Source organism: Camelus dromedarius, chromosome 4 (genome assembly GCF_036321535.1).
Source record: "Camelus dromedarius isolate mCamDro1 chromosome 4, mCamDro1.pat, whole genome shotgun sequence".
Taxonomy (NCBI): Eukaryota; Metazoa; Chordata; class Mammalia; order Artiodactyla; family Camelidae; genus Camelus; species Camelus dromedarius.
In genome coordinates, this window is record NC_087439.1 from 59,296,963 (window position 1) to 59,317,048 (window position 20,086).

The 20,086-nt window shown below is 35.7% G+C and overlaps 1 protein-coding gene across 3 annotated transcripts in view; it reads right to left on the reverse strand.

The window, feature by feature from the left end:
- Positions 1–20,086, reverse strand: part of COL5A2 (collagen type V alpha 2 chain) — a 288,262-nt gene that overhangs the window by 40,641 nt on the left and 227,535 nt on the right. For all 3 annotated transcript variants that reach the window (XM_064484975.1, XM_031451781.2, XM_031451780.2), the window contains 13 exons: positions 18,928–18,960; positions 17,819–17,851; positions 16,397–16,450; positions 11,646–11,756; positions 10,203–10,280; positions 8,551–8,595; positions 7,522–7,575; positions 7,046–7,099; positions 5,890–5,943; positions 2,908–2,961; positions 1,886–1,939; positions 920–964; positions 463–516 (listed from right to left, as the gene is read on the reverse strand). In XM_064484975.1, coding sequence (XP_064341045.1) covers positions 463–516; positions 920–964; positions 1,886–1,939; positions 2,908–2,961; positions 5,890–5,943; positions 7,046–7,099; positions 7,522–7,575; positions 8,551–8,595; positions 10,203–10,280; positions 11,646–11,756; positions 16,397–16,450; positions 17,819–17,851; positions 18,928–18,960 — 723 coding nt within the window. The remainder of the gene's footprint in view (positions 1–462; positions 517–919; positions 965–1,885; positions 1,940–2,907; positions 2,962–5,889; positions 5,944–7,045; positions 7,100–7,521; positions 7,576–8,550; positions 8,596–10,202; positions 10,281–11,645; positions 11,757–16,396; positions 16,451–17,818; positions 17,852–18,927; positions 18,961–20,086) is intronic.

The following is a 20,086-nucleotide window of genomic DNA, read 5'->3' on the forward strand; positions in this document are numbered from 1 at the left end:
GATCGGATCAGGAGATTCAAATCTTTAAAATGGTTTATTCATAGTACTCACCTTTTAGGATTGTGATGAACAAAAAACAAAGATGTTTAGAGGAATACTTGGCAAATAATAAGTGTTTGATAAATGTTACCTTTTATTATAATGCCATGACTATTCCAAAGTCTATAATTCTTCATGGACTATATTCCATGCTGCTAAATGTCTTTATTATTTTCTTAATTTCTGTATTAAAATAAGTAGGCAACAAACGTACTGTGAGATGTTAACATTAACAGAAGGCAGGTGAAGGGTACATGGGAACTCTCTAGACTATCTCTGGACATTTTCTGTAAACCTAAAATTATTGCAAAATAAAAAGTTAAAAATAATTAAAAAATTAAAAAGTAGGCAACCAGGACTGTTATTCTTACTTAAAAGGCCTATCAGTAAAGCATTTGAGAGAGTTGAAACACACATACGTACAGGAGCACCCTGTGGCCCAAGTCTCCCTCTCTCTCCTGGCATTCCTCTTGGACCCTGTAGATGAGAGAGAGAGAAAGTATCTCCTGAAACATCTTGTTTGAGTTCTAGGGTACTTTGATTATACTACTCAATCCAATTGAGATTCAATATAACTGGCACAAACAGATTTCACTTAACCTAGCTTTAATGGCCTAAATCCACAATAATCCTGATTTGATCCCTGGGTTACAGAAAAAGAATAAGGACATGCAACAGTTAAGAAAAACAATGTGATGCAGGAAGATTTTCCTATTTGAAGGGGGCAATTATTTTAGTGTCCTTGCCTTTCAGTTGATAATCAAGATTATTTCACCAGCTATCATATGTTCTCTATATTGTTTTATTTTTTCCCACTTAAACATTCTCTTAATATAATCAAAAAAGCAAAGACATGACAAAGAACTAAACTGATACGTACCATAGGACCCATGGCACCCATTGGACCAGTAGGGCCAGCTTCACCCTAAAGCAAAAAGGAAGCCACATTACAAAATGAGAAGCCTAGATTGATATTCATATCATTTTGTTCAATGTGTGTGTTACTATAAAGGCTTATTTTCAAAGTGAACATTTGTAAGACATACTTTCAATGAAGGACCTCAAAATTCTGTTATATCACCTTTTCTCAAAATGCAATGGAAATTTAGTTTCCTACAGAAATAAGTGTAAAATAAAATTGGGGATTTAAGCAAGATTGATGGAACCATCACACCTAGCCACATTAATTAGAATTAAAAAACTAATTATTTATTTATGTCTGATAATATTTTAGGCCAAGTAGAATTTTACAAAGCTAAAATTGACTGTAATAATCATTTAAAATCTCTTATAGGAAGCTTAGAAATGACAAATTTAAAGCCAAATGCTTTCCCACATATGTATTTTGTGGTACTTCCTCTGCACTGCCTGGATGTTCTCTCTCCCTCTAGAAACATAAGTAAATTGAGGGAAGAAACAATGGCCAAAAGGTCCTGGAATTAAAAGGATACTAAATAATGGGGCTAATGAACCATCTAACCTCTCAGATATTTTAAAGAAGAAAGAAGAGTGAATGTATTTTAGAGTATATTCACTCTTCTAAAAAAGAGAATGTATTTTATTTTTGACTCCACAGTGCCATCTGCATATAAAGACAACACCATCCGACACTTGTGGAAACCCAGTGCCATGGTGGCTATTCTTAGTGGCAAAGTTAGGTCATGTCATGCATCTTGCTGAATCTTCTGCCACTTATCTATGAAAAATTACATTTATCTACTTAACTATTCATTTCTAAAAAATCCTCTTTCCTTCAGAATTATTCAAGGTGGTTCTGAAAAAATTTGACACTTGAAGCAGAACTGAAATGCTATAGTGAGGCTGTATTGCAATATTATACAATTACCTTGGAACCAGGTGCTCCAACTTCACCTTTAGGGCCCTCAAGACCTTTGTGTCCCTGGAAGAAAAATGTAAATTTGTATCTCACTGCTCTTTTGATTCTTAGACATGTAAAAGAAGAGCCAAAAATAAGCTCACAGAAAGTGTCTTACGAAAACGGATCTCAAATTTAAAGTTACTCAAAATGTTTCAAAATTCTCAATCTTTTTTAAAAGTCTATTCAAAGAAAATTAAAGTAGGGTTTCCCTCTTTAAATAACATTTTCAATTCGCAACGTTCTCACCTTTTAAATTTTTGTGACTTTGTAGAAATTTAATTTAGAGTTACAGATAAAAAAAAAAAACCATATGGCAGCCTTAGAGAAAACAGTTATAGAGTTTATATAGTTATAAAATATGGTTTACATCCAGGAGTAATGTTCAAAATATTTAATAACTAGTACAGCAGTAAGCATTCTAATTGTCAGCTAAAGCACTCAAAACAGAGGCCAGCCAGTATGCACTGAGTGAATAGCAATCATGTTTTCAGATAGACAGATAGATACGTAATTTCCATATACGTACATAACACATAATTGTTACATATTAATTGTCTTGCGTTATACAGAGAGAGGCATTCCGCAGCCTTCCAAGTCTGAGTTGGCGAGGCCCCTCCGGGGATCTACTGCACTCTCTGGGGTCAAGTCACTTATTCCACTACGTAGTAATTGCCTGTTTTCTTAACTGTAGCTCATTAGCCTGAAGCTGAAAGCCAGGGACATTTGTCATTTATCACTGTTTTCTCTTTTATAGCACTGTATTCAGTACTTCGTGAGAACTCAAAATATATTTGTTTATAGAATCAAATGAAATTCAAAGGAAATGTAAAAAAGCCTTGTGATTTTGGTGAACACAGATAATTTCTGCAACCACAGCCAGTTACGGACAATTGACAAATGGAATTGTAAAGATTTTGAAGGTAATGCTCCCCAGACCCTCTACTCAAGAAGCCATAGTACCTGAAAGGATTACAAAGGATTGAACTTACTCGGTGACCCTTCAGGCCTGGAAGACCAGGAGCCCCAGGAAATCCTCGAGCTCCCTGTGGTGGGAGAGGGGGAGCAGATAAAGCATTTCAGAGTCATTAATAACAGTAGGAAGTGTCTTAATACAGTTCCCCCCCCCCACACATATATCTGGTACATAGTTTTTCACCAACAAACCTAAGAAGAAAAAGGAGCAGTATATTTTTATCTGTCAAAATACATCTAGGTGATCAAAAATTAGCAAGGGAAACACATTATTAGAAATGGAAACATGTCTTACACAGAGACATGGATTAATGCCAGGTATTGATCTGATGACATTTTCAAATGTTCAAATGATATCACCTTATTGTAATTAAGAAAAAACTACAAGAAAATAAGCCTGAAGCAACATGCTCAGTGTCTGAATCAAGTAGGTCAAAGTACAGGGCAAAAAAATCAGGAGAACTCAAGGAAAACTATGCATTCCTTCCTTTATAGTGTGTTTTATTTTTGGTAGAAGAATAAATGCATTTGTGGCAAACCAGTATGTCTTATTTTCTCTGAACTTCTAAATATTAGCAGCAGAATATGATTAGACAGATTATATTAAAATGTGATCAGAAATTATTTTAAACTAAAATGTTCAGGAGAAGCTTGTGGATTTGTGATTGTTTGAAAAACCGAGTAAATGAAATAGGCAACAGAAAGGAAAGTCAAGTAATATGAAGAGAATGGGCTGGTTCCTTGCATCAATAATTTCTTAATTTCTGCTAATTCTATGCATCCTTCCCCTAAGCATAGCAAATAAAAAACAATAGAAATCAAACACAAATGGCACAACTATTTTGAAAAGATGCTTGAAACTTTTCCCTCATACTCTCTCAGAATAGATAAGGACGCAACGACTTGATTATTCACTTATTTTCACTGCCTACATTAATTAGGTTTTAACTGAATGCTATTACCACTGCTACCTGTAGATCAAGCACCTTGATAGCACAGATTGATGCTATCAGTTATCAGTTATTACCAATTACTATTATTAATCTGCATATCCCTGGCACTTAGCCTAATGCCTTCTTAGTGGGCACTCAATGAAAAAGCATTGAATAAACAACAGAATGAAGAAATGGCTTAACATTCATCATCTTCATATTCTAGACACTCACGGCGCTCTTCCTAAATCTTTCTTAATGAACTTCTCTGGTTCCAGCATAATTTTACAGAAATGGCAATATCCTTCTGTTCTATATTATCATAGCCTTTATTTACTGTTAATCCCATGAATGAATAAATAACTCAATAAATGAACTCTGTAGGATAAAAGCAAAGCGGTAACTCCTCTGTGATCTCTTGCAGGGAAAATGTTTCAGTGGTGTTTTGTGGGGGGTTATCACAGGAAGGGCACATCAAACCATGCCCTCTGAACAAATAAAGTTCCACTAATTCTTCTGTTTACACAGCCCTCCCTAGGAATTCATTCACTTCAAAAACTCCTTTTACGTGTTTCCACTGGAATGCTTCCCTTTACTGAGATTCGCCTTCCCTCCATACTGAGCAGAAACTCAGTACACATTCATCTAAGCCTATAGGGGAATTACTGAGCTATGTTATTTCAAATAATTAGTTAACTTTTGAGCTGTTGTGGTCTGTACAGGAATTCTTCTGTGATTACATATCTCTAATATAACAAGAAAATAAACCAGATGTACTAGTGCTCATAAAATTTTTTTTATTCCGCTGAACTAAGACTGTCATCACACCCCAATCACACGTCGTTACACTGCCCTCGCAGAGTGCATCTGTGACACGCCAGTGGGGCGCGTTTCCTCCCCACGGAGGGCCCGAGCCATATGTGCAAGACTGCAGTGGGGGCGGAGGTTCAAGCCTTAACTGGTTGACGTGGACATTTGTGCTAATGACTAAACCACATGTCTTTGTCTGTGTTGACTTTTCAGGCTGGTGGGGGAGGAAAGGATAGAAAGAGAAAAAGCAGGGAGCTGGGGAACTGGTTTTGTGTTTGAAACTAAATAATCCTCAGAGCCCTGTAAAGTCTCTTAAAAGATCAGCATTTATTTGTCTAAAAAAATCCCTGCATTGAGCCTCATCAATTTTCAGAAAGTAAATGGAGAATAATTCATTACGTTGGATGTATTGAGTGGTATTGAGTGATATGGAGGAAATTATGGGATATATAGTAAGTAGGAGGCTGAATCCGTTTAGGGGATGTTGGACAAGGAGAAAGTTTAAGAGAGGGAATGTTACAGTATTTTTGCTCGCTTCTTATTTTCTAATTTTCCCCATTGCCTGGGGGGAGCCTATCAAAGAGTGAAAAGAGAAAGGTGGGTTCTGAGTGTGGCCAAGTGACCCAGGTCTTGAATTCTGGTGGAGCTGGTTGCTAGGGACCTCTTGCTGTAGTGAGCCAAGGGGGAAGAAAATAGCTGGATCAGGAGAGCTGGCGATCAGTGCATCTTGTCATGAGATTCTGGGGCCCAGAGCCTCAATCAAGAATTTCAGTCAACAATAGCATTTGGGGAGCAGCCAAAGAAGCATCCTGCCCACAATTTATTATTTCTAGCATATAAAAAATAAATCAATAAAACTCTCTTTCAAGCTGTTGTTTTCAACATGGGGATAATACAAATTTTAAAAACTAAAATGATTTTTAAGAAGATAAACAGGGTTGAGATGTCGTGAAATGTACATAAGTCAGGCTCATGATTTATCTGAAAATGTGATACTCAGTTTGGGGAGAATCCTTGTCAGGTTATGATATAATTCTCTGGCCCTAGGAGGGCCATTCATAACTTCCTAATATAAAGCAGGGAATTGGAATTGTATTATCACTGTGGCAAAATGTCCTGTTTCACAATGACAGAAGGAACATATCTTGGTGATAGTGTCTAATGCAAATGTAGACAATGAATTGCGAGGTAATTTTAAGTGTTCTTTATTTTCTGAGGTTTATTATTATACTGTTGTATTGATAAGTATAAACTTACCGGAGATCCTGCAAATCCCACTTCACCAGGATTTCCATTTCTACCAGGCTCACCCTTTATGGAAAAACAAACAAACAAAAAAGGTGGAGGGAGGCAAAGAGGGATTAAAATGTTCTCTTCTGAGACTAGATGACAAATCAATTGCAGATCAAAAGCCTCCTTTAGAAAGCTCGCACTCAATGCTCTAAGCAATGTACAAACACTGAGCTCTATTCCTGATGGTGATCCATTCTAGTAAGTCAGTTTGTAGAGGTTTCATTCATTTATCAGAAGAAGAAACAAATACAAAATTATACTGGTCCGACCTAGCTCACCATATTATGAACATTAAAATTTACCCACATACACGTACACACATGCTATGAAGTTCTATACCAACATGTGACATTAAATTAAAGTGTTTCTTAAAGTCATATTTACCATTTCTCTCTTGTGATAAAAATACAATTAAGAACTACCAGAGATATTTTCTTTATGGCCAAATTCATTGTAACCCACTTAAATAAATCTGATGACACACAAAAAGAAGTGTTTTCCTGGTTTAATATCACACAAAAATTGATGGCCTACCCATGTTGTTATCTTCAACTTTGGTACAACTAAGAAAACAATCCAGAAAAGCCAATCTGCTGTTCTTTGATCACCCTGTTCTTTGATCGCATGTTCTTAATGTTACAATCGGAAGGTGAGTCTTAAGTTTAATTAAAAATTCAATTGAAGAAATGACTTTTTGAGCATTGGAGAACAAGACTGACACTATTCTGCTACCACATTTTAAAAAGTCATTTAATGAACCTCTCATAATGATGTATTGCAATCAGAGCGATGTATTTCTCCTTATGATCGCATCAAAGGTTCTACCAGCAAAGGTTGTAGCTGCTGTGGCAACCATTCTGGTATCTCATGGAGAAATCACAATGGAAAACCTGAAGAATGCAGGCAAAGAGGCAGAACCTAATAATCTAATACCATCAAAATTAAGAGCACTTTGAGATTTTGTAAAATTCCATTCTGAGTTCTCCAGTTTTGGCTGATTTTAATGATTTAAACTTGGGGGAAGTGAAATGGAAACCCATGAGTAATATTCATGTTAACACTGTAGCTCCTTCTTAGCCACTTTAAAAATTTCAAAGCAAAATGAAGAAAGGCAGCTTACATCTTCACCAGGTTTTCCAGGAGGGCCCTCTGGTCCACGGGCACCAATTGGACCCTAATAGCAAAATGAAACAAAACAAAAGGAAAAAAAGAATATTTACTTACACTTACTCGTACCTATCAATGACACAATCCAAAATATTGTTGAGATAAATGAAAAACTATCAGAGAAAATAACTTGATTAATATTCTGAATTTTATGTTGTATCCTTCAGATTATGTGCTCGACAGGAAAAGAGTTTTAATTTCACAAATGCAAATAGCTCAGCACTTTCTGCTGATCTCTTCCGAAGCCTCTATGTCAATTCTCTGCCATAAGAAACATAGCGCTTAAGCAAAGTTCACAACATAGGGTTCCTGAACTAGACTGGAATTTCTTGCCACATTAGGAAAGAGCCGGTAAAATAAATAACTCAAGACATCATTATAATGGTGGACCCGTATTTAACTGGGTCTTCATGCTTACTTGACATTTACCATTGGTCCAGGTTCACCAGGTTCACCAGGAGGTCCTGCAGGGCCAACACCACCCTAAAATTGAGAATACATATTGTATTTAAAAAGAAAGAAAGAAAGAAAGAAAAATGCAATACAAAATCCTATATTCTCTGCAGTTTAGTCCAATTGTTCAAAATGCTGGCTTTACCACACTCCAGCTGTGTGACTTTGGGTGAGTCACAGAATCTCTTTATACCTCACTTCCTAATCTGTGCAATGAGAATGATATGGTGTCTACTTCATTAGGCAACTATAGCTCTTGAGATAACTAACACACGCTGAGGACAGAATAGTGCTGGCACAGAGTGAGCGTCCCACAACAGTAGTTATCACTGCCATCGTGATCATCATCTTCATCAACAACCACACTTCCTAATCACGGTGGCAGTGATAGAAAGTAGCTTGAAGTAAAACTCCACAAAAGACAGTGAAAATATGGTATCTTTATCTTTGAGCTAAGAATTATCTTCTTCCCCTTTTTTGAAAAATGACTTCCTACTGCCTGTCAAATCGCTACAAAAAATTAAAATAGCATTACAGCACGATTTTATTGGCATTTGATAGGCTACAGAAGTAAAGTACAGTATTATATTCTTTCTAAAGATTCCACGGAGTGATCATCTTGCCTGTTATTGCTAATAATTCCACTTGGCAATGTTCTTCTATGAGCTCATTTCATAGCCTCAGAGTTGGCATGTAACTAATTATGAGAATTTTCATCATGGCATGAGATAATGATCTGTTACTTCAGAAGCACAGGCACATAAAAATTCTTTACATTGGAGGTCAATCACCAGATGCTAAAACTTTGGCACCACGAAGAATCTTTGAAAAATAGACTTGCATGTATTTCTAAGTGAGTGAAAATTAATTGAATACAGCCCACTCAAAGTGAGCATTACAATACACAATTTAAAGGCCAGTCAAAAGCAGTAATGACACAGAGATCGTAATTATATATTTTTCTTTTTTGCTACAGTATATCATTTAACTATAAAAAAGACTTACCTGCTGTCCTTGTAAACCTTGAGGCCCCCTTGGGCCAACAGGACCCTTAAAAACAAATGAGAAGAAAAGTTGCATAGTGTTCATGACAATTTCAAAAATGTCGACTCAGCTTTCGAATCTAGAGAAGTGAAGCTTTGACAGGGGAGGGTGATGACGTTCTCCTGTACTCATCTGGAATACAGCTAGGTTCAAAAAGATTAAAGTCTGGACAGCATTTGGGATGATTTTATACACACCCTCAATGTCATAAAAGGAAATAAAGAGCATGTCTGTACACACCCAATGTCTTTGGGATGAGAACACTTGCATGCTTAAGGGTGGTTCTGTTGCAGCAGAACATTCGACAAAGAAAATTCTTGGCAGGCATAGAGTCATTATCAAATCGTCTATTTAATTCTTGAGCCTCACAGTAGATAACTCTTGTAACTTAAATGAGCAAGTTGAACGAAAGGCTTATGAAAATATCAACAATAATGATGAGATTTTTTAAATGCAAGTTTAAAATGATCTGGGGCACTGAGTTTTCTGGGTTCCTTCTTTCTTTCATACATACATTTAAAGTATCCACACAGGCTTTCCCTATTTGCACATGAAATGATTACAACTGAGGCATAACAAGGGAAGAAAAGGAAAATGCAATTTAATAAATTGTTAATAAATGTCTATGTAATTTTTTAAATGTCACCTTTTAAAAAGTGAAAGCAATTAAATCAAAATCTAGTTTGTTCTTACAGCAAAATCTTAAATTTTTGTTTTGGATCAATCAGATTTTTAGCTAGTAAGAAAATAAAAGCGTTATTTAAAAAATAAACACATATGTAATTTGAACTTCAAATGGTTTTAAAACTCTTATTTTAGAAAAATATCCCAAGATAATCACTGAATGAGATCAAACTGCTAATGACTTAACATACATACAAGCAATGTTTAAGTTGCTTGAAATGCTGGCCCCAGGGATGGGTAGAAGGGGTGTTTATCTATGCAGTCTGACTTTACACTCCTTATTGTCTGAAATTCCATTAATCTGGGTTGCCTCTGAATTATGTTATGAGTGAAAAAGCATGGGAGAATTGGTTTGAAAAGTTCATTCATTCAATGAAATTGCATTGCTCCAAATACCCAGGTTAAGGTACTTGCCCAGAGAAAATGGGAATCTTTCTGGCTGTTGAAGAAATTCAAAAGAGGATGGGAATGGCCAAGTGAATAAATCTTAGAGTTGTTGGCACAGGCAGCCAGAGTATTAAGATAAGTAGGAAATAATAAAAATTAAAGTGGCAAAACCTCTCATTTCAAAACTTTGTCAAATAACTTTTGACACTACCATAAAACAGGTTTTTTTTTTTAAATTTATGTTTAAAAAGTACAGCTTTTGTTGTGGTGGTTTTAAAATTCTTTATTTTCTTTAAATATTAAGTGAAATATACACAGACATCTCTTTATTGATGCGGACAAATACTTTGTATAGTTACAAATGGAACACTGTTGGGTTTTTAAGTGTTACACAGCAGAGTTTGATAAATAAATTGAATGAATGAAGGGATGGATGGATATGTTTCAGAAGACACATATTATGTCTTAATTAGCCAGCTCAAACCTCTCTGCATCATGGTTTTTCCACAAGTACTTTGATTATCAGTAAAACTTGCACTTACCACAGAGCCAGGCATTAATCCTATTTGACTCCCAAGTCCAGATTTTTCATCCAACCCAGCCATCTGAGCTGAAAACGGCTGTAAAAGCAATGTGTTGACATTATTTCCCCAGGAAAAGACCTATCTCAACATATTTTTTAAATTGAGAAACGGACATTCTCTGGGATTCCTAAAGAATGGCTCTTCTGAGAATCATTTTAAACTTTTGACTTTAAAGCAAGGAAAAAGATTCAAGACGGTTTTCATTGTGTGTGTTTTTGATTGAACAATATTCCTCAGGGTATTTTATTACTGTTGCTGTTTTCAGGGTAACTGCTGCAAACGGGCCAAATGTCTGATACTTGACAAAAGCATGGATTATCCTGATAAGTATTTAGCCAGTCTAATCGATTTCAGGTTCAAATTTCTTTATCTGATTTCCTGCCATGGTTAGAGCATGCCAAACATCTGAACAAAACCTAAAAGTGCCTTTAAACATTTGTCCCAAAGATTCCAGATTCCACTTCAGACGATTTTTACTTAAATGGTATTCTTCTTTCTTTGTTCATGGCCAGTAAACTTTAAACTGCATCTATTGAAGTTGGTTAAAATTTTACAGTCTTCTAATGAATCCCTGAATGTTCTAAAATTGGCAAAAGGTTTTACATATTCTCTTTCACATCTAAAAAACTCTGGTAACCCAACTGACCAAAATTGTCCATATACATTCCAAATGTTCTATTAATTTCCAGATTTTAGTGGGTAAAGAGTATGTGTGTTGTTTTAAAAATAAATTGGCAATTCCTTCTACAATCAGTTGAAAATCAAATGTATAAGCTGTAAAACAAAAATCCTATTTCAGGATTCCACATGTTCCCTTGTCGTGGATACAATCTACTCATAAATCCCCTACGTCTGCCACTAACAATTCAAAGAGGCAGGTAGAGAAAGACATTTTGTTTTATTTTACTTCTGGCAGGAAACTAATTTTCAGGGAATAAACAGAGAGCATTTTAAATGTCAACTCAGTGGCCCTTTCATATACATCATCATGGATGTGTCATCCTCCGCTGGTGTGGAGGACAAGACACGGATTTTGTTAGCATTCTGAGCCTAGAGGACAGAGAAGGATAAAGACATATTTCTCTTTTCAATTCATAGTAGAAACAAATGTTAGTGGTCCTTTAGAATCAACAGAAAGAACAAAATTCCAGCATCCAGAATTGACATCGAGAAATACAAATAATTTGAAGCAACACTTTTAAAAAAATGCTAACTTTGACTTTTCCAACAATTTTCTGTGGATTTCTTAGTTTTATTGTTATTCATAGCAGCATTGCATTCACATAGCTGCTCTTACAGTCAAGGGTCAACATCTGAACTAACACAATTTAAAATCATAACAATCAATCAAAAACTTAACATTTTATCTAAATATGACATTGAACAATGCACACAACTCACCCTGCTCATGCCATCGGGTCCTGGGTGAGATGGATGTCCAGGAGGTCCTGGGGGACCCGGCTGACCAGGAACACCTGGTTCTCCATCGATTCCCTGAGGACCACGAGGACCCTGGAAAAATAAGCCAGTAAAAATTAGCACCCACTGCCAAATATGTACTTAGAAGAAAGAAAAAGCACAGACTTCTTGATGGAGACTAAGTGTTCATTATTTTAAAAATGAATAGCCATAATCTATGATTCCAACTCTATGACATTCTGATAAAGGCAAAACTATCAAGACAGTAAAAAGATTGATGGTTGCCAGAGGTTCAGGTTGGGGTGGGGATGAATAGACAGAGCACAGAAGATTTTTAGGGCAGTGAAAATACCCTCATGGTAAAATAGTAGATACAGGTCATTATACACTTGCTCAAACCCATAGAATGTACAACCCCAAGAGGGAAGGGAACCCTAAGGTAAGCTATGGACTCTGATGGAGGATGTTGATAATGGGGAAGGCTATGCATGTACGGGGGTAGAGGGTATATGAGAACTCTATATTTTACTCTTAATTTTGATGTGAACCTAAAACTTCCCTTTAAAAAGTAAATCTTAAAAAAATAGCAGTCCAGCCACCAACAGTAATTTAATCAGCTCTGCCAACACCGTGGATTTCAGTACTGGTCACAGCCCCCACCACTGGGACATGGTATACTGTGGGTAAGAATGTTATTCTTGATGTGTTAAATCCTCGGTAATCAGCCTTCTTGTAATAATTATAAGATTATATTCTGTTCATCAGTATTCTAGAATAAGCTTCCTTATTTGGTTGAGTTTTGCTGTTCAAGGGTATTTGATCAACAATTTTTAAATTCACTTGTCTGGCTTAGATTAACTATGTATGTGCCTGCTTAACCTCCCACTTTAAAAAAAAAATGTGAAGGATCCGTGATTGGGTTCTTTTTTTCATCTTGCTAATTTTTTAATGCTTCACATAGTCCCTGGCTCAGAGTAGACACCTGGTATATGCTTATTGCATTTTTACATTTCAGTCCTCTTCTCTAGTACTTCAAGTCTGGCACCCTTATTTTCCTTACCACTCCCAAAGGTAGACTAGACCAATGAGACGCAGAGGGAAAGGCGTAGGGACTCAGTCAAGTCTAGTTCTCAGGGAAGTGAGCAATGAGCTGTGGCTGCCAAACTCCACCCTCCTCCTAACCCACATTCTGAAGGCGGCTTGGGGAACAGCCACGTCCCCGGTCCTGGAAATGCTCCGTCCCCTAACCTCATCATTCCCACAAGTCTTGTTAAGTACTTTCTGGCTTTTTAGCCCTGGAGGTTCTTAACAGACTTTAAAAGGAAAGAAAGGACCAGAGAATTCAAAACTCAACATAATTTTACTAATTAGAAGCAGGGATCAAGAAAAATACGCTAAGTGAGTGTAATAGTCAAAGAAGCTTCAACGAAGTCAAAGAGTGGCCTAGGAAACGCAGTAGTCTGACCTACTCACAAAGCCTTGTGTGGAAAACTCTTAATGTGTTTTTAAAGTGTGAAATTGCTAATTGATAACCAGATATTTTTAATACAAAAAATGAGCTAAAATATTCTCTCTGCTCTCAAAGAGACTTCCAAAAACAAAACCAAAAACCTACATTTAGTGTCAGTGGGAACAGAGAGAAGTTTGGGTAATATTAATCCTCAAAAGCTCATGTCCTTTCTCCAGCCTTCTATGATTAATAATCATGTTTCAAGTGCCCACTTTTTCATCAACTTCCTGATGCAGTCTGTACCTCCATGGTATCTCCTCTAAATAGCCTACATGATTTACTTTTATACAAATTGAGATTAAAATTAATAAAAACTTGTGAAAATTATCCAAAATTAAATGAACATAATAAGCAAGATTACAAGTGAAAATAAGAAAAATATTATAATACATGCACGTTTTTGCTGATAAATATTTTAAACAAAAATTATAACTTTAGAATAAATTAAAATATATTTTTCATATTTCCAAGTGAGCTGAATCACCTAAATTTTATATTAACATAAGTGTTCTATTTATTATCATTCCCTTCCATGCCCCAGGATACTCCAGGATCTCAGGCAGCAATCTACAATAAAAAGTACTTGTAGATTGCCACTAGGTGGCGACCTTTAAACATTCACAAGCAGAAAGGAATAATAATAACCCCCAAACTGTCAAGAACTTTATTCACTGATGGTTAGTAATATCACACACACACACACATTATGAAAAGTTAGATTTGGTAAGAACTGGTATATCTGGTATATTCCCATTTTACAGATGAGGAAACAGACCTAGAGAGGTTAAGTGTCATGTGCAATTAGAACTCAGCACACCATTGCCTGACCATCTCCTGACAGGTTGCTAGTCTGTCACTCTGAAATTACCAGAGCAATACACTTAAAACTAAGGATGTGATGAGAGACAGTCATGATGCTCATTGGCTAGTAGTGAGGGCTTCATGAGGGTATCTCTATAGCAGTAGTTCTCAGTCTTATGCAATATGCCCCCTCCTCCCCCACTGCCAAGGGACAATTCAGCAAAATCAAGGGACATTTTTATTTGTCACAATTGGATGAGGAGGGGGCAGATGCTGCTACTAGCATCTACTGGGTAGAAATCAGGAATGCTACAAACATCCTACAATCCATAAGGAATTATCTGGCCCCAAATATCAGTGGTGTTAAGGTTGAGAAATTGTGCTCTACTCTGTGAGCTTTCTGTAGTGTTTGATGGTAATGGAAGTAAAGGGAGAAAATGGCATTTATGATTGCAGTATCATCCTATATTGTGCCAGCCACAGCTTTTGTCCAGGTAAGCATCTCCTGCAAGTCTTGGGACCTGAGGCATAATAGTCTACCTGTCAGTGTTTTATGACATCGTGCCAGTATCTTGAAAACAGCCATGGTGGTGGGAGTATTTACACGAGGGAAATAAGCAAAAGCTACAGGCTTTTTTTTTTTTTTTTTTTTTTTACAAGTCAGTTATTAAATACTTACCATCACATCACTGCTTATCAGGATTAAGAGATGAACAGATTTCCTACTTGGGTATCTGCCAGGACTGTCTTGCTCAATTCCAAACAAATAACTACTCCTCACTCTTTTTCACACACACACACACACACACACTTCACACTGATTGTCTCAGGCCTAACCAAGTTAGGAAATGAAGCATATCACATACTAAGTTGAGAAGAGAACAAAGGAGAGGAGAGGAGAGAGATGGGAAGGGTAGGGGTGCAGACGGTAGGGGAGGAGAGAAGAGGAGAGGAGAGAGGAGAGAGAAAGGAAGGGAAGGGAAGAGTAAGAGGAGAGGAGTAGATTCGCTGAATTCTAACAAGAAATTCTGGAAGTCCAAGCACTATTTCCAGAGCAATTTCCACCTGGACTTAGGACTCAGTTTTACCAAATATTCTGGGCATAGACACACAGTATTTGTTCTGCATGACCACATACCCTCCACCCAAGTGAAGTCATCATCCATCTATCTCTGACATTCTAGACCCTGGACAGACATCTGAAGAGCTACCAATAGTGTTTAAGCCACCAGCACTGGGAGGCAGCTGAGCAGAACAGCAGTGAAGAATGGGACATGAGGTAATTGGAACACCTTTGCTGCCCGCCTAGGTGGCTATGCCCTACTTCCTTGGGGCCACTGTCATTTACCTGCATGCCTGAAAATACTTTCCATAACTCCGTGTACAGTTTGGAAAAAGCACTGGCAACAAGCTATACTTGGTGAAATGTGTGAAAGCAAAAAATAGTATGCATCAAAGTTGAAACCAACAGCAAGAGTTCCAAGTGACATGATCTAAATTATGTTTTTTCCTTACTTATATATTTAAGGTTGTTTGTTGCCTCCTTGCTCATCTGTTTTTCCCATTTAGATATGGATAAATACATATTTGGAAGGTTAAAAATCCATAAAGAGTTCAATCTTAGTAGCAATCATTAGACAGAATGAAACAGCATAAATCTTTCTGATCAAAATATGTGATAATGAAAGCTATATGCAAATTAATCTAGGTATTTAGTATATAAAAGACATTAGTTTTTGAGGGTGAGATTAAAAAAAGGAAATAATTGCTATACAGGACTTGGCAATAAGAGGAAACATTTGGCATACATAATAACCTCACATCTTATCTCAAGAATACAGAGTTGATTTTTTAAATTTAAAGGTGTTGCCTTTGATAATGAATTTGTTGGTGTTTAAAATTATTCCTTTGATTATTTCACTGCAGCAGCTGGTCAGTGAAAAAGGCAGTGTTACTTGGGAAATAAATTCACTATACAACCACTTGAAAGCAAATTTCGTCCTCCAATAATTTTTTCCTTTATCCAATTTAGTTATTCCTGTAGCAACCACAGATCACAGAACTTGGGTGTTTTATCTCAACAACACATTCTTGGCATTGTTTACTCATGAGTTACAACTTCTGGAAACAACATGAGGTACTCATTATGCTTCCTTAGATTCTACTTTATTTTAATTTCACCTCTTAAAAGGACAAAGAAATATCATCTGTGTTATCTAAAAAGATAATAGGTAAGTCTTAGCATGTGATGCTTTACTCTGAATCAGGATCAGTGCTCAAGCACTTCATGACATGAATTTGATGTCATGTTTAATCGAAGTGGGAAAGGACTGGTGCCAATGGCTCTGTGCTGCGTCTGGGGAACGTGGTGGAGACAGGCTCACTCGGTACGCAGTACAAGGGAACTCCACTGCCAACTTACAGGTTTTCCTTTCGGGCCTCTCTCTCCTCTCGGTCCTTGTGATCCTGGAGGTCCCTAAAACAGAAAATGATAGTTATGCTTGCAAAACTGTATACTTCAGATATGTTTGTTTTAAAGGTTTACTTGATATAAGAAAATCGGAAAACAGGAGTATCACCCTTCTTTTTCAGTTTATTTCAGTTGAAGACTATAGGAAATAAAGCCATGAATATATAAAAGCTCTGTGTGCATGGTAAGGCTGTTTATTTTAGCACTGAAGCTTTAAGGCTTGTGAAGAAGTATAACATTGCAACAACGTGGAGCCCAATGAGCTGTATATATTAGTTTGAACAGTAACTGTAAGTTTGTAAGCACTGTTTTTGCTGTCTTGTTTCAGACATAAAAATTTACAACTTGGATTTTGAGAACTACATAGTTGTACAAACTCCAAATTTTCAATTTTCTGGGGGAATGTATGAATCCATAATGGTACATGCTAGCCCAAACTCTTCATCACTATTCAAGTTGCTTATGAAAGCAATGGAAAGAAAAGCCTCTTATTTCACTACTGCTTTATGTACCTTCAGTATCCAGCATCTTTTTTTGAACTTGATTTAGAATGTTGCATCATCTCCACTGTATATTTAAAACCCACTGAGAATTTTCCAAATGGTAATTGCAGTTATTTCTCCCTTAAAATAACAAATGATTATTGTATTTCAAAAGTGGCATTTTGTGCTCATATCTTAAACTAACTTTTTTTTCTGGAAAATGGCAGTTGCCAGGAGAATTTTATTTCTTTTCAAAAGAGAGTTTCAGTTGAGTCATGAAAAGTAGGTTGTGCATCATTTAGTCAATCCAACACAGAGTATTGTTGAAAAGCAAAAGGTTCAGAAGGACTGGAGCAGGTCTGTTACAGTGTATTAGTATTTTACTTATGTTGATTTAATGTACTTTAAAGTTTACAGGAGTTGTGTATGTGCATGTGGGTGTGCGTGTTACCCATCTATAGTTATCTGTGAATACTACTGCTAATCCAAACCTGAAATCAGTAGTTTTTTTTTAATGTTAAAACAGAAATATGCTATTTTGATGTACAATTTCTTGAATTCTACTGCAACATATGATTTAACTTTATTAACAGATGAAATTAATAATTTGTTTCTTTAGTAGTAGCAGTAAGTAGTCTACCCTTAATCACTGTCAAACAACAGACTAGTAAGCCCTAATTTCAATGAGTGAAGTTAATCTAAATAGGGTTCACCAATTTCACTCATTGCTGCAAAGGAATGCGTGAATTTGAAGCTTCAAAACAAAATGTTTCAAGAAACCAAGCATCATTGTTCTATATTCTATTGTCTTTTCATAGATATAATATCTGTAAAGGTTTTCGATATCTCAAAGAACTTAGCAGTACCAAGAATATTGGAGGAAACTACTTACTGCCGGTCCTGGACGTCCACGTATTCCTGTTACCTAAACAATAAACAAGATAATCTGTAAAGATGGAAGTTTCTAAAGAGTTTTAGAAAACTCAATAGTCAAACAGATAAGAATAACAACAAATGTCCCAGTGAATTTTTTTAGAACAAATGGATGCTGACAATTGATGCCCATTTCCTCCTTGCCTATAAAGCTAAGACATTATCTAATTTAAACTCTAATATAGAAGACTGTACTGGTATAGTGATCAAGAGCACCAATTCTGAAGCCAGGAGGCCTGGGTTCAAGTCCTAACTCTATCCCTTAGCAGTTGTACAACTTTGGACTAATTCATTATCCTCTCTATGCTTGAGGTTTCTCTTCTATAAAGTGGTGATAATGATTATGAAATTACCTCTCTCTCAGAGCTGTGAAGACAAACAACTATTTGGAAAATGCTTAAAACAACACCTAAGACATAGTAAGTGTTTTTAATGAAATAAAACAATATGAATAACTTATCTTTTAGGTAATCTTTGTTAAAAACAAGCTAATTTAAAGGCCAAGCAAAAATGCAAATATTGCCAAAAATCAACACACGTGTACTTTAGTCTTGACAGAATGATGACTCCTTTAAAATCTAGGAGAGTGATGGCTGAAGAACTCTCATCCCATTTAATCATATACTTTTTGATTATCCACAAGTCTAAATAACTCTTAACTCTTATACAATGTGGAATCTGAATCAGCATAATGGCAGAATATATTTCCAGAAGTATGTCATATTAAATCATGCCTTTCTATCTGGATTACATGGCTATTTATACTATAATAATATACCTCTTAACTATATCTTTATATCCACATACAGTATATTTAATTTTGTAAAACCCTGATTTATACTTTCAGTCATGGGACAATTAAAGTCAGGAATATTGTGAAAAATAAGCATGAAATACTGTATTAAATAAAGAATTGATATATTGTGGTTTGTTTGTTTTATACCAAAAATTTGGTTATGAGGTAACTAATTTCCCCTTTTTTTGAGAGTATGTATATAAGCAATAATACACAACAACGGTATAACGAAGTTTACCAAAGATACCTGAAAACAATATATATATACTTACTACAGGCACTAGTCCTGGTTCTCCTTTTTGTCCCTATGAAACAAAAAAAAATTCAATTAGCAAAACATCATTACTTGTTGAGCATTAACATGTCATATTAGAATATTCCATGTAAACACTGGAAATTTCTATGTAAGAAATGTAAAAATATAAAGTGAGAACAAAGTTAACAATCAATCTTTAGAATACTTAGTCAGACATTATTCATGAAAAAAGACTACTTATCTGAGAGGCATGAAACAGAAAAGAAATGTGTGAAATGTGTAGTCGTTCCCCTTCAGTTTTTAAAGCAATCAAACCCAGAGAGTCGACCAGATCAAGAAATGCTTGTGATGAAAAAATGTAAAGTCAAAGCACCATAGGAAAACCTACCCAAAGACTGAAAACACAGAGGGAAATCCAGAAATGTAGATATATTTGAATTTTCACACTCACATTAAATAGCACCTAGTTTTTAGTAACTTATCAGATGTCATTCCTGAAACACCTGCTACCCTTTTTTTAAAACTCGTGGAAGAATCTAAGAAGTAACAAAAGGTATGTGGTCATCTTAAAAAAAAAAAAGAAAGAAAAGAGACGATATAATAATATTACTCCGGTAATTCTCAATATTGGAGAGAAAGCTAGAAAAAATATTAATTTAATAGAAAAATTAAAAATAACACAAGAAACTACACTTACTTAAAGGAAATAAAGTCAAGCATTTTAATTTGCTCTTATAATAGATGTAGCTAACATATCAGATATAGATGGAGTTTCTTTTGAATCTTAGAACTTCAGATTATCAAAAATGGCATTCTCATAGCATGGTGCCAAGTATATAGTTTAAATAATATTGGATGAATTGTATCTTTATATACCTCTATTTTATCACATATTTACTTGTACTATTTATTTCAGGATTTGTCTTCCAACAGATTTTGGTCTCCCCAAATGCCTACTTTACATTCTCAGTTGAGCACACAGAGTGCTCAGTAAATTAATTAATGTATCAGTTTCCAATAATGTACTATGAAAAAATGTTTTTTCCTAGGCATTTACGGGGAATGACAACATTAAGGAGTATATTCAAACTATAGAAAAAGCAAGAGTAATGACTTCTATTTTATTTCATTTCTCCTTTCATATATACCATTCTTCTGTAAAAATAATATGAGTT